The 13,026-nt window shown below is 43.5% G+C and overlaps 1 protein-coding gene across 3 annotated transcripts in view; it reads right to left on the reverse strand.

Annotated features, from left to right (window-relative positions):
* Positions 1 to 13,026, reverse strand: part of SLCO3A1 (solute carrier organic anion transporter family member 3A1) — a 390,549-nt gene that overhangs the window by 9,640 nt on the left and 367,883 nt on the right. Inside the window, exon 11 of one of the 3 annotated variants that reach the window (XM_061158631.1) lies at positions 10,565 to 11,230. The exons of the other annotated variants lie outside the window; for them this stretch is intronic. Within the exon in view, the coding sequence (XP_061014614.1) occupies positions 11,148 to 11,230 (83 nt within the window). The 3' untranslated portion in view covers positions 10,565 to 11,147. Of the gene's footprint in view, positions 1 to 10,564; positions 11,231 to 13,026 lie in introns of those variants that run through there. 3 annotated transcript variants of the gene reach the window in all.

Here is a 13,026-nt window from a genome sequence, read left to right on the forward strand (position 1 = left end):
AGCCAAGGGAGGCAGTTATAACAGGGATGTCAGGTCAAAGGAATTGAAGTTGAGTACCCAGCCATGTTCTCTGTGTAGGTCATAATGGGGAAAAGATTAGAGACTGGCCAGGGACTTTGTTTCTGATCATCAGGGACCTTGGGACCCAAATTCTGCTAGGTTGTGGTGCCTCCTTCCTTTGCCTGCCTTTATTTAGGGTAGGTGTTAAGAAATGTAATTTCTGGATTATGCTATATGAGCATTTAAAATTGTAGTAGACATTGGCAAATATGTCTTCTGGAATGACCATACCAATTTAGACTCTAGCAGCATGTGACCATACCAATTTATACTCCAGCTCATTGCCCTGTACCCTGACACAAAATGTTATTAAAAAAAATCTCTACCATCCTGATAGGTCAAGATAGCCTTTAATTTTTAAAATATTTTTATTTTCTTAATTACTAGTGAGTCTGAACACCTACAAGACATTGTGTTTCCGCTTTTATGAACCTCCCATTCATGTTATTTGCTGTTTTCTATGAGATTTACTGAGACAATGGCAACCCCTGGATTTGCATAATTAAGCAGTTCTTGTTGTTTCTCTTTTTTGTGTCAATATGGAGAGATTCATTATATGTTCTGACAGTAGTTCTTTGTCATTTATAGATATTTCAAATATTCTCTTTAGATTTCATATATGCTGTTTTAGATTGTGGATACTTTAATTTTGAAATAGTCAAATCTATCAATTCTTTTATTTACAAATTTTTGCATTTCAAATCTTTTTAGGAAATCCCCAAGCCATGAATATGTCTTCCTGATTTTCCTAAATCTTCATAGTTTTTAAAGATTCTTAACTATGTTAGACCATGTAGGGTATGTACTCTTCACTGGTGAGAGGCGATTAGTCAAATTCATTTCCAAATTTTCTCCCTAACCCATAAGTTGAATAGTTCAGCATTTTCCCAGCAATTTTAAGTCCCCCATTCTAGTGTCTGTTTATAATTGTTCTTCTGAGTCTCCAATCTATTCATCTAGTCTTGTAAAAATGCCATACCTTTTAAAACACTAGAGTTTTATTAACATTGACTTTTAGAGAAGGCTACTCTTTAGACACTGCACTTTTTAATTTTTATGTTCATAATTACTGTGCCTATTCTTGAGCATTTCCTTTTGAATAATCAGTTTATGAGTTTCCATAAACGCTCCTACTGAGATTTTCTTGAGCATTGTATTGCAATCATTACAGGAAAAAATAAATCATATCTTCCAAGTATTTAGCCATCCAATCTTGGAATATGGTAGGACTCTATTTTTCAAGTTATTATCTGTGTCTTTCAAGATGGCTTTACAGTTTTTCTTTAAATAATAGGCATTTCTTTTAGGCATTTTTATGAGTTATGTGTATTGTTCTCATGAATGAGGTAGTATCATTATTACTCAAATTTTTATTAAGCACAAAATAATAAAATCTTTGTAAACAAACTCAGTTGAGTATAGCCTTCTCTGTAGCTGTGACAGCATTCTGTTCTTTTAGACATTTGAAAGAGGTAGGATTTTTCTAATTCCTAAGCAGGTAAGAATTTTCTATTCATTAGGACTTGAGCAACAGAACCATGTCTCTACATGCAGTGTGTCCCAGAAAGAAGGGTGTGCAGATTTCTACCATTAAGGGATGAGCCTACAGAGGCAAGAGAGTGGCGAACATCAACTTACCACATTACTAATTTATGCACACAATTGTGGTGTTCTAATTGCCTTGAGGAAAATGAAAGAGGAGAGTGAAAATGTTGGCTTAAAGCTCAACATTCAGAAAACTAAGATCATGGCATCTGGTCCCATCACCTAATGGGAAATAGATGGGGAGGCAGTGGAAACAGTGTCAGACTTTATTTTTTTGGGCTCCAAAATCACTGCAGATGGTGACTGCAGCCATGAAATTAAAAGACGCTTGCTCCCTGGAAGGAAAGTTATGACCAACCTAGATAGCATATGAAAAAGCAGAGACATTACTTTGCCAACAAATGTCCATCTAGTCAAGGCTATGGTTTTTCCAGTGGTCATGTATGGATGTGAGAGTTGGACTGTGAAGAAAGCTGAGCTCCAAAAAATTGATGCCTTTGAACTGTGGTATTAGAGAAGACTCTTGAGAGTCCCTTGGGCTGCAAGGAGATCCAACCAGTCCATCCTAAAGGAGATCAGTCCTGGGTGTTCATTGGAAGGACTGATGCTGAAGCTGAAACTCCAGTACTTTGGCCACCTCATGCGAAGAGTTGACTCATTGGAAAAGACCCTGATGCTGGGAGGGATTGGGGGCAGGAGGAGAAGGGGACGACAGAGGATGAGATGGCTGGATGGCATCACCGACTCGATGGGCATGAGTTTAAGTAAACTTCGGGAGTTGGTGATGGACAGGGAGGCCTGGCGTGCTGAGATTCATAGGGTTGCAAAGAGTCGGACACGACTGAGCAATTGAACTTAACTGAACTGCCTTGGTAAGCCATCTATTCGCACTAGAAAAGATTACCTTATATTTAAAAAAGGAAAAAAGTATGAGAATCTTTCTAAAATCAAAAGTTTCAGGTAAATATTTAGACAGATCATTAAATGTTCTTCCAAGGAGTTGAGGATAGTACAAATTTGGTTGTACTTCAGCTGCATTAGATAATTTATGGACTTGGTTTGCTCTAAGGGTACATTTCAATATATCTTGAAATTCTCAAAGCTAACCATGGTCTTGGGCCTCGCTGGTGGCTCAGACAATAAGGAATCCACCTGTAATGCGGGAGACCTGGGTTCGATCCCTGGGTTGGGAAGATCCACAGGAGGAGGGCACAGCAACCCACTCCAGTATTCTTGCCTGGAGAATCCCCATGGACAGAGGAGCCTGGCAGGCTACAGTCCATTGGGTAGCAAAGAGTCAGACATGACTGAGTGACTAAGAACATAACCATGGTCTAGAACCTGAGAATCATTTTTAAGTGTGCAGCAGATATGGGACATATACATTTTCACTTCTGCAATAGCTTTGTGTGAACTTTTGTTTCTCATGTGTGAAAATGTGAAAGTGACCTGTTCTTCCAGGCCAGTTAAAGCTGGTGGTCCTCTCTGGCAGCCATCTTGGAATTCTTAGCAAGATGGTTTTAATTTTCCTCTACGACAGAGTGAAGTGAGCACTCCTGAGAAGACACCTTTCGTCTTCTGGATTTTTTTGGTAGCAAAGTAAAGCTTTATGCCTTTCTTATCTCTACCTCACAGACGTATTTCAAGCACCAAAGAAGTATGCCAATGTAGAATGTAGACTGCCACCAACACTCATAAATAGTTGCATATACACTCATGTAACTAACAGATACCAAATATCTGGAGGTTTGGGGAGAGATAAACAGTAGGCAAAGATTTAGAAATAAAAACTTAGACCTGTATTCATAAGAACAAGTAGAGTATTGGTTAACCCCCAAAAGGGAAAGGAAAAAATCCTTTGTCATTCAGGATCTGTAAATGTAGACCCTACTCATCACTTCTAGCTTGTTATGAAACTGAGAATTAAAGAGTTTGTAAACTCAATTTGTAAAGCTATTTTGAGCCAAACCTGCATTTGACTATTTGATAACTTGGAGAGTTTAAAGACAAAAAATAATTTAAATTTGCAAAGTGATTACATGGTATCACATTTTGCCTACTATTTAAAATAAAACTATCAAACATGGAAATATATTATTTGCTTGAAATACTCGCAGAATTGACTTTACCATGAAATCCTATGACTTTTATAGATCTCTTGATCTTTGTTTAAGAGTAGGATTGGTGTCTGTGTGGTTTATAAAACCATCTTAGTTGAAGCTTCTCAGAAGTACACGATGTTTATAAGGATTGAATGCATGCTGATTTTTGGGAAGGAATTAATACATAATTTGAATTCAGAGTACAGGCTTTAAAAAATATGATACAGCTTGAAGAAGCATTTCTGAAATACCTCTGGGGAATAAATTTCTTTTATTAATCCAATCAGCCATTGGATGTCATTCTTCCAATTTAATTATGTTTATCTGCCAATGAGTGACTCTGCTTCTTAGGCATGTAATTTCAGTGGGTGCAAATGGTGATGGCAAATAATTGTCCTCAGGGAGATAACTGCTCTTGTAATTATTTACCCATGCAAGTTAGCTCAGTTAAAAATTTAATCTTCTGTCAGTTGACCTGGCAATGTGAGAAATTGAGTTTCCTATGTCCTCAACTAGAAGAAAAGCCCTTACATTTCATAGGCATTTTCTGGGTGCCAAGCACAGTGTTAAGTGGTTTATATACATTATTCCATTAAATCCCACCATCTTACTATGAAGTGGGCTTGATTATCTTCATCTTGTTTGTGAGAAACCCACAGTCTTGTAGATGGCAAGTAGAGGAACCTAGCTTCAAACCCAGGCCAATAGGCTGGTATGAAATAAATCCTATTCTACAGGGTGTTTGCAAATAAATGAGGAGGCAGCATTTGTAAAGAGTTTAGCCCAGTGCCTAGTACATTGTTATCCCTATCCTCACATCTGTCATAGATATTTTACTTCTGTGATCACAGTGTGCCTCCTTCCAGAAACCCATTCCAACCGACAGGGCAAAGCATCATTGTTGTTTAGTCGTTAAGTCGTGTCCAACTCTTTTGCGACCCCATGGATTATATAGCCCACCATGCTCCTCTGTCCATGGGATTTCCCAGACAAGAATACTGGAGTGGGTTGCCATTCCCTTCTCCAGGGGAGCTTCCCGACCCAGGAATCAAACCTGCGTCTCCTGCATTGCAGGTGGATTCTTTACTGCTGAGCCACTGGGGAAGTCTACAAAAACCTCATGCCTGCATCCTAAATGAGAGAGTTCTTTGGATGGCTTTGCACACCCCATGTCCTTGAGAATTCCTCATCTGGCTGCCCTGGTCCCTAGGGATTCTCTCCTCTCTGAATCCCCATTACTGCCGTGTCTCTGTTTATTAATAATAGGGCCTGGATGTGGAGTATATTGCAAAAATCTTTTTATTACATGAAGGCTTGTTTTTCTTCAGATTGCAGATTTATTGTGTACCAGGCTTTCCTGGATCTCTCCACAGGGTCTCCTAGGGTACCTGGCTCTATACCAGACCCTGGATCAATACTTTTTGATTAAGTGTGAAACCTACAAGTCATTAACGACCTGAAGCCTAGGAGGTGCAGAGGGCTGGGGTGCAAGGCAGCTACTTGCATGAACAGGAGGGCTGTCATCCATCATCAGTGCCGCCTGATGGTTGGCCTTCCTCTTTTGATGATTTTTGTATAATGTGTTATGGTGTGCCAGGTGAGAGCTTTGGGGGCATTTCCCTCTTCAGAAAAACAGGCACTGATAACTCCCTCCTTCCCCGTGCCCCGTCTGTGCTCCTAGTACACAGGGCTGTGGAAGAAGGGGAGCGGTTACATTTTAGAGGGAGAACGGATGTGTGTTAAGAGTGACATTGACACTCTTTGGGGGTTTTCTGCCCCCAGATTCAGAGAATGGAGTCCCCAAAGCAATTGCTGGTGAAATTTGCAGTTATGTTAAGAAGGGGAGGCTGACATCTTGCACCCTGGGGGTATGAGCTAGCCGGCTTGTTCTGCTGCTATCAGAGTAGGCTGGATCAAGGTACAGGAGTACCCTGGAGTGCTGGAGCCAGGGAGGAGGGAGACAAGGACATCCCTCAGAACCAACCTAGTACAGAGATCTGGGACTCATGGCTCTGTTCCTACCTCATGCCTGAGCTCCAGCTAGTGGGGAAGGTGAGGCTGGGGGCTGTGGGTTTCCCAGGGAGTTGTAGAGCCTAGGGGAGCTCCTGAGATGGGCTGGGTTTCCTGGGGCCTGCTTGCTTCCACACCAACACTTTTCAGAAGGCACTTGGGCAGCAGGGATAGCCAGTGAAGGCAGCAAGCTTAGCCCCAGGCAGTCTGGTAAGCAAACCTCCTTTCTCTCTTCACTTTCACACCATCGTCTGGAGCTGAGTTTGGCCAGAGAAGAGGAAGGTGGTGGGAGAGGGAGAGCAGACAAAGCCTCCCCTCTTTCTGGGCCTCCAAAGCTTCAGAACTGTCTGGTCTGCCCTCGTTGGGGAAGGCTTGAATGGAAGATGCGCCAGGAATTCTCAGATGGCCAGGACCAGCTCTTAAGAAGTGAAGCAAAGCTATTTTAATGAGTAAGAATGACTCAAAAAAATTAAGGAATTGACTGATTAAGTCATTTCGTGAGCAGTATGCAGCAGGAAAGAGGGTTTTCCAAGAAGCAGAGTGGTAGCAAATACTGGTAAATGGAAGTTGCTTCGTATTTAAATGACTGAGGACAAGACTTCTCAGTGACACTCATCACTTCTTGAGTTCCACCAGGGATGGATGTGGGGCTGTGCCTACACTGAATTCTCACGATGTCTCCGCAAGGAGGCTGAAACCTTTCCATCTCAGAGCCACATGGAGCCGAGGTTCAGAGTGGCGACCTGATTTGCTAACCTGACAAGGTGAACAAGCAGCTGAACTGAGCTCTAGACCTGTTGCTTGCTCTTTCCACCACGCCATCCTGACTTCCTACTGCCCCCAGCTGTACCGTGCCTACTGTGTGCAGGGAGCCTCATGGGGTCCTATCAGTACTAACTGAAAATCATGGCCTTGCTTTAAACCTAACATGCGTCAGTTTGAAATATGGAATGGATGGAGGGACACCAATCATCTCCCCCAGAGCTCATATTCCCAAGAAGTGCAGGACACCCTGAAGAACAGGGTGGGGCCAAGTCAGACAGAGGGCCTCCAAGGAATTTTTTTAAAGCTCTGTCCTCATCACATGTCTGAGTTCTCTGTCTCTGCTCCCTGCCTCAGTCATTTTTTTCAGGACTGATCTGCTGATAGCATCTGAAGAAATGATGGGCAATGATATGCTTCTTCAAGGGTCACATTCACAGAGAAAGTTGCCATTTAAATAAAATCTTACCTCCAGTGTCCTGCTGAAGACATACATCTCCTCAATGTTCATAGAAGCACTATTTATGATAGCCAAGACATGGAAGCAACCTAAGTGTCTGTCAATAGATGAATGGATAAAGAAGATATAGTATATGTGTGCATGCTCAGTCATGTCTGACTCTTTGTGGCCCCATGGACTGTAGCCTGCCAAGCTCCTCTGCCCATTGAATTTTCCAGACAAGAATATTGGAGCAGGTTGCCATTTCCTCCTCCAGGGAACCTTCCCAACCCAGGGATTAAACTTGTGCTCCTTGCATTGGCAGGCAGGTTCTTTAGCAGTAGCATCACCTAAGAAGTCTATATATAACATATATATATATGTGTGTGTGTGTATATATATATATATTTCACTATATATAGTGGAATATCACTCAGCCATAAAAAAGAAATAATGCCATTTTCAGCAACATGGATGAACCTAGAGATTATTATACCAAGTGAAGTAAGCCAGACAGAGAAAGACAAATATCATATGGTATTGCTTATATGTGGAATCTTACAAAGAAAAAAAGATTCAAAGGAAATTATTTACAAAACAGAAATAAACCCATAGACATAGAAAACAAGCTTATGCTTACCAAAGGGGGAAAGGGAGAGGAGGGTTAAGTTAGGTGTTTGGATGAACAGATACACACTACTATATATAAAATAGATAAACAAGGCCCATCATATAGCACAGGGAACTGTACTCAATATTTGGTAATAACCTATAAGGGAAAAGAATCTGAGAAATGACTTAATATAAATGAATCACTTTGCCATACACCTGAAACTAACACAGACTTGTAAATCAGCTGTACTTCAATAAAAGAAAGCTTAAAAAAAGACCCGTGTCTCCCTTCATAGCATTGCATTGTAATGTCTAATCATTTGCATTGGAGTTAAAGGATGAGGCAAAGACTATTTTAGAAACAACTGAAAGAACAGCCTTTTTCTTTGTGAGCTTTTCTTTTTCTTTTTTAACCCATTTTGAACACTGCTTTTACTATGAAAATTTAGTTGCCTTCCTGCACAATAATGCTCCAAAGAAACGGAAGAGTTGGAATGGGAGTGAGTTGAGCTTCTGGGGTGAGAAAGGAGCCTGTTGCTAAGTTAAGGGGTGTAAAGCCTGAAGACAGGGGTTCCCACCTCCATTTCACTGGGAGATGGTTCAGTTGCACCTGGGGGTTGTGGGCAAGTTGTCAGTGACAGGTGATGAGAGGACTGTCACAGGAGAAACTCTCCTTCCAAAGGAAGCTGCTGGCTTCTGCCGCGTCATGTCTGAGTCCCTGAGCCTGTGTTTCAGATTCCTGGTCAGATGAACTAATGGTCACCCGCTTTTGTGATCCAGGCTGCTTGCTATCTTCATTTCACCCCTTAATTACCTTAGGGGGAAGAGGGAAGTGAGACTGTCCATTGAAACACCCTCAAAGATCTGCAAAGCCCTCCTCCAGGGAATCTGGTAACTATGTGTTTATGCATTTCATACGTAGGAAGTGGGAACGTGAGAACTCAGAAAGGTTAAGATACTTTTTAAAGTGCTTTCTGGAAAGCAAAAGCTTGTCTCTGTCCTCTGCATTAATTATAGACATTTCTCTGCAGAGTTATGGAAACAGTTCTATAGCAGGAGTTCCTTAAATAAAGCCTAAAAAAGAAAAACAGGCAGCTCTTTGTGAAGTGGATGTGCTCCTGGTGGTTCTGAATCTACACCCAAGGCCACAGAAACAGCTTGTTTTTATTTCAGTTGAGTCAAACACTTAGGTGCATGACTAACCCTTCCACACAGACTCACAGAAAGGTCAAGTTGGATTTTCAGATCTAGATCAAGATGGAACAAATGTATATGTAGTTCAAAGCCCCAGTGGCCTGTGATATGACATCGGCAAGAAAACGGCATTTGGATTATCTAAGCTGTCTATTCTCCCTGAGTTGTTTGAACAACCTGTGTGCACAGCTCTCTCATGGACCTGCTTAAATACTGAAGGATGAATCTCTTGATTCCCCCAATAAGATGTCTTTATGAAGTTCAGATAAAATAGAGGGGAGTGTCAGTTTTCCATAAATTGACCACCTCGATGGCGGAAAAGGTAGCAAGAGGAAAGAAATTAGACTGCAGATGAAAAACAAATGTGAAATTTTGGACAGAGCATGGATGCCATACGCAATACCCTCCCCCGCTTCCGTCTTCTGCCTCCGACTGAATTTCCAGTGCAAATGAAGCCCAGCTCCCACGAGGAATCACTAACCACCTTTTTGGCTGTTTCAGCATCTTTTCACATCATGATGGGAAATGTTGAAATTGCATTTTCTTGGGATTTTTATGCCAGAGAGAATAAATCATGCTGTTTCGCAAAATGAAAAGAAACAATCACATAAATAACAGGGTCAGGCGGAAAAGAAGTCCTCAAGGCAGCTGTGAACCAGGTAATAGGACCTCAGAGAAGGTCACTCACCCAAGCATGTGCTTTTCTGAGTCCACAGACTCCAGAGTGACAGAGTCATGCAGGGCTGAGGGAGGGTGCAGTCCTCAAGGAATACTGGCTTGCAAGCTCTGATTTCAGGTGAGCTCAAATGCAAATGATGAGGGTATGAGGGCAAGATTCAGGCTAGAAGGGGATATGAGACCGTGGGTCAGTTATCGGGGTCAGCCCCACATGAGGGCTGGGGCCATTCTGGACCTTTGGTTCGAAAGACAGGCTGAGCATCAGCTCCTGGAGCTCCTGTCTGGCCAGGGATGTAGATGTAATGATTGTAGTGAGGATTCTGACATGCACATTGGTGGCAGCTGATCAACCTGACTGTCCCTAGGAGGTCGGAGTCCTACCAGTGGACTAAGGATGTAGTAGAGAAGGTAGCCAATTAGGAAGTGGCCTCACAAAGACTGGGAAGGCAACTGAAGCTCCATCCATAGGGTGAGGCTTGTGGGAGGATCTATGGAACTAGAGAAAGAAAGGCAGGTGCTATTGGTTGCCTCAGAGGGGTAGGGCTAAAGTCAGAGCCCCAGAGGTTGATGAGCCTGAGGTTGGTTGTTTATCATCCATTCATTCTTTCAATTGTATGATGAGCATCCATCAAACATCACACATTATGCTAGGCAGTGTACCCTGAGAGGAAGCTATTCGCCACTCTCTCAGGGGTTTACAGACAGTGGGAGAACCAGAAAGGAAAACCAGATGGTGACGGTCCAGGATTACAGAATGGATCAACAGGAAACAGAGCTGTGCCTTAGAGCATCTAATTCCAGCCAGAGGCTGGGGAGCAGTGAGCAAGTACCATTTCTCTGAGACACTATGCTGCCTTCACATGGGATTTCACTGAAGCCTCACCACAACTGTGTAAAGCAGGTGACAGTATTCCCATTTTACAGATGATGAAACTGAGGCTCAGAGGGGTCAGGTCACTTCCCGAATGCCACACCGGTAGGGAGTGCTGGGGTGAAGTCGAACCCAGGTCTGTTTTGGCTCCTAAGACTGTGCTCTTGTGAACAATTCAAAGCCCACAGAACACACACAGCCAGAAACACTCTCTTTAAGAGACTTTTAAGATTGTTCTACCCAAAGACACAAGAAGAGAAAGATAATAGAGATTACAGCGTGAGACCGAGGAAGAATTAAAATAGTGCTTTTAATATAATTTTCAGCAAACGTACAGTAGGTAGTTTACATGACATATTTCTAAACTGCTCATCTGGAAAATATAAGCTGCAAAAATACAGAATACCACACTCAAAATCTATTGAGTATGTGCTTTTCCCTCCCCCGCTCTGTTCTATGAAACGGTAATTTTTACCCCCTCCTATTGAAATCCAGCCTTGGCTGCTTTCAGAAGAACTGTTGGAGCCCCCGGTCAGAGAAGCACTTCCAAGAGGGGATTTTCTAAAGCATGTCAGCAGGCCATCCCCACAGGAGCCAAAGGAGGGGTGGGCAGAAGAAATTTGCACACCAGGCCAATAGGACTCTTTAGCGATCCAGGAAAATGCCTACTCCAAGGGTTTGGAGGACTCCGGGCCACAGACACCTGCTCGATCCTTGTCACAGGCCTGTGCTTGGGGCCTCAAAGGACCACACACTGGCCGGACGGCCCCCACGGGGACCCTTGGGTTCTCAGACAGGGCAGAGCACGCTAAGTCAGGCCTGCGAGGTCTGTGGGCGGTGGCGGGCTCTTCTCTGCAGGAAGAGGGCCAGGCCCTCAGCTTCTCACAAAGGAGTCTTCTGAAGGTGACTGTGACTCGGGGCAGGTTTTCTCAGTCTCAATGTCTTGGTACTCTGTGCCTAAAGGGGGAAGGAGGGGAAGAGAGCCAAGAGGAAAAAGAGATCGGTCTTTTCCAGTTTTCCTACTTATATTTCAGGCTTTTATAATAGCATGCTGGCTTTCCAGTGAGATGGATAAGAGCAGGAAGTCAATAAAATGCCAGCTTGTGCTCCACATCACCCCAGGGAAGCAGACTCCAAGCCCAAAGACCTTTACGTAGGCCGAATCTTTCCGAGAAGCATTTATCTATACGTATCTATGCCAATGCCCATGCAGATGTTTATTCTGTGGGAATGAATGAGATGCAACTCCGTCATGAACTTATCTTCATGTTATCTGAGTCACTGGGGACAGACCTTGTGTTCCAGGACCCTATCGTTGCAATCTCTGTTGAAGAGGTGACTCTGGGCCAGAGAGAACCTCTTGGCATCATAATGTCATGCTTTCTCCTCCACTATTTGGGGCCAGTTTACTTTTCATTCAGCCACAGAGGGTCACCACCTGCTGAGCAAAAGAATCTCCTTGTTGGAGTGAGGTTTTAAGCCTCTGCCATGCTTCTGAAATAGATGCTGTGGCTTCACTTAAAAGGCATGAAAAACCCAGCTTAGTCCCTATCATGATATACAAGCTGTGGAGGTCTCCATGACCATGACATGCAGCCTTCCAGTTCAATGAGAGCTGCAGTGGAACCATAGAATCCTCACTCATTTTCCTGTCTTCTCTAGACTCTGGTACAAAAGATGGAAATGTCTCTCCTTTCTTTTGCAGCTGAGATCTGGCTTACGGAAGAAGCTGGACAGTTTGGAGCATCCTTTCTCAACTTTCACAAGGTCTGAGTTCTTACAGTCCTGGGGGCTCTGTTAGAAGCTGGGGTGGGGGGCAGGGAGTCGGGGAAGGCAGGATAGATGTGAGAGAACTGGGATTGGTTCTTGTGTGCAGAATGAATAAGGTAGAAGACAATGAGGAGCTGGTCAGCTTTTGCCGACATGGCCCAGAGGGAGAAGGGAAGGAGTGTTTTTAAAGATCTCCAGCATTTACTGAAGGAAAAAGGAGTTTTTTTCTTATTTTAGACTTCTGTGCCTGTAGACAAACTCTGAAGTTTTCACCTCCAGCTCTTGGCTCATTTCTCTATGAAACTACAGACTTCTGTGGTGGTTTCCAATAGTAGATGCCTTACAGGCCTCATCAAATCTTTCTAAGAAGGCAGATCTGTGTTCTCAGATTGGTGGCTTTTGGAGTGTCATGGAAAGAGCACTGGTTCAGGAGTCAGACAGACCTGGCATTGGCCCCTGGTGACTTTCTAACTGGCTGTGTGGTCTTGGGAAGCTTTGGTGTGCTGAGCCTTGGTTTTCTGATCTGTAAAGTGGGAATGATGATACTGACCTCACAAGGGCGGTGTGGGAAAGCTGCTAAGGCCCCTGGCAGGAGGGTGTGTGTGTGTGGGCTTAGTCACTCAGTCATGCCCAACTCTTTGCGACCCCATGGACTGTAGCCCACCAGGCTCCTCTGTCCATGGGGATCCTCCGGGCAAGAATACGGGAGTGGGCTGCCATGCCCTCCTCCAGGGGATCTTCCCAACTGAGGGGTTGAACCCAGGTCTCCTGCATTGCAGGCGGATACTTTACCATCTGAGCCAGCAGGGCATGAGGGTAGCAACCTCTTCATAAACATGAACTCCCAGCCCCTTTCCTCCATTAAGAGGCTGGGCTGGAGCACAATTTTTGTGTTAGCTGAGTTTCTCTTATAATGAAATTTCCTATGTTACATACTTTTACTTCATTTTATCACCTTCGATTATAAAATCCAACAGTTTTGA

Source organism: Dama dama, chromosome 13 (assembly GCF_033118175.1).
Source record: "Dama dama isolate Ldn47 chromosome 13, ASM3311817v1, whole genome shotgun sequence".
Taxonomy (NCBI): Eukaryota; Metazoa; Chordata; class Mammalia; order Artiodactyla; family Cervidae; genus Dama; species Dama dama.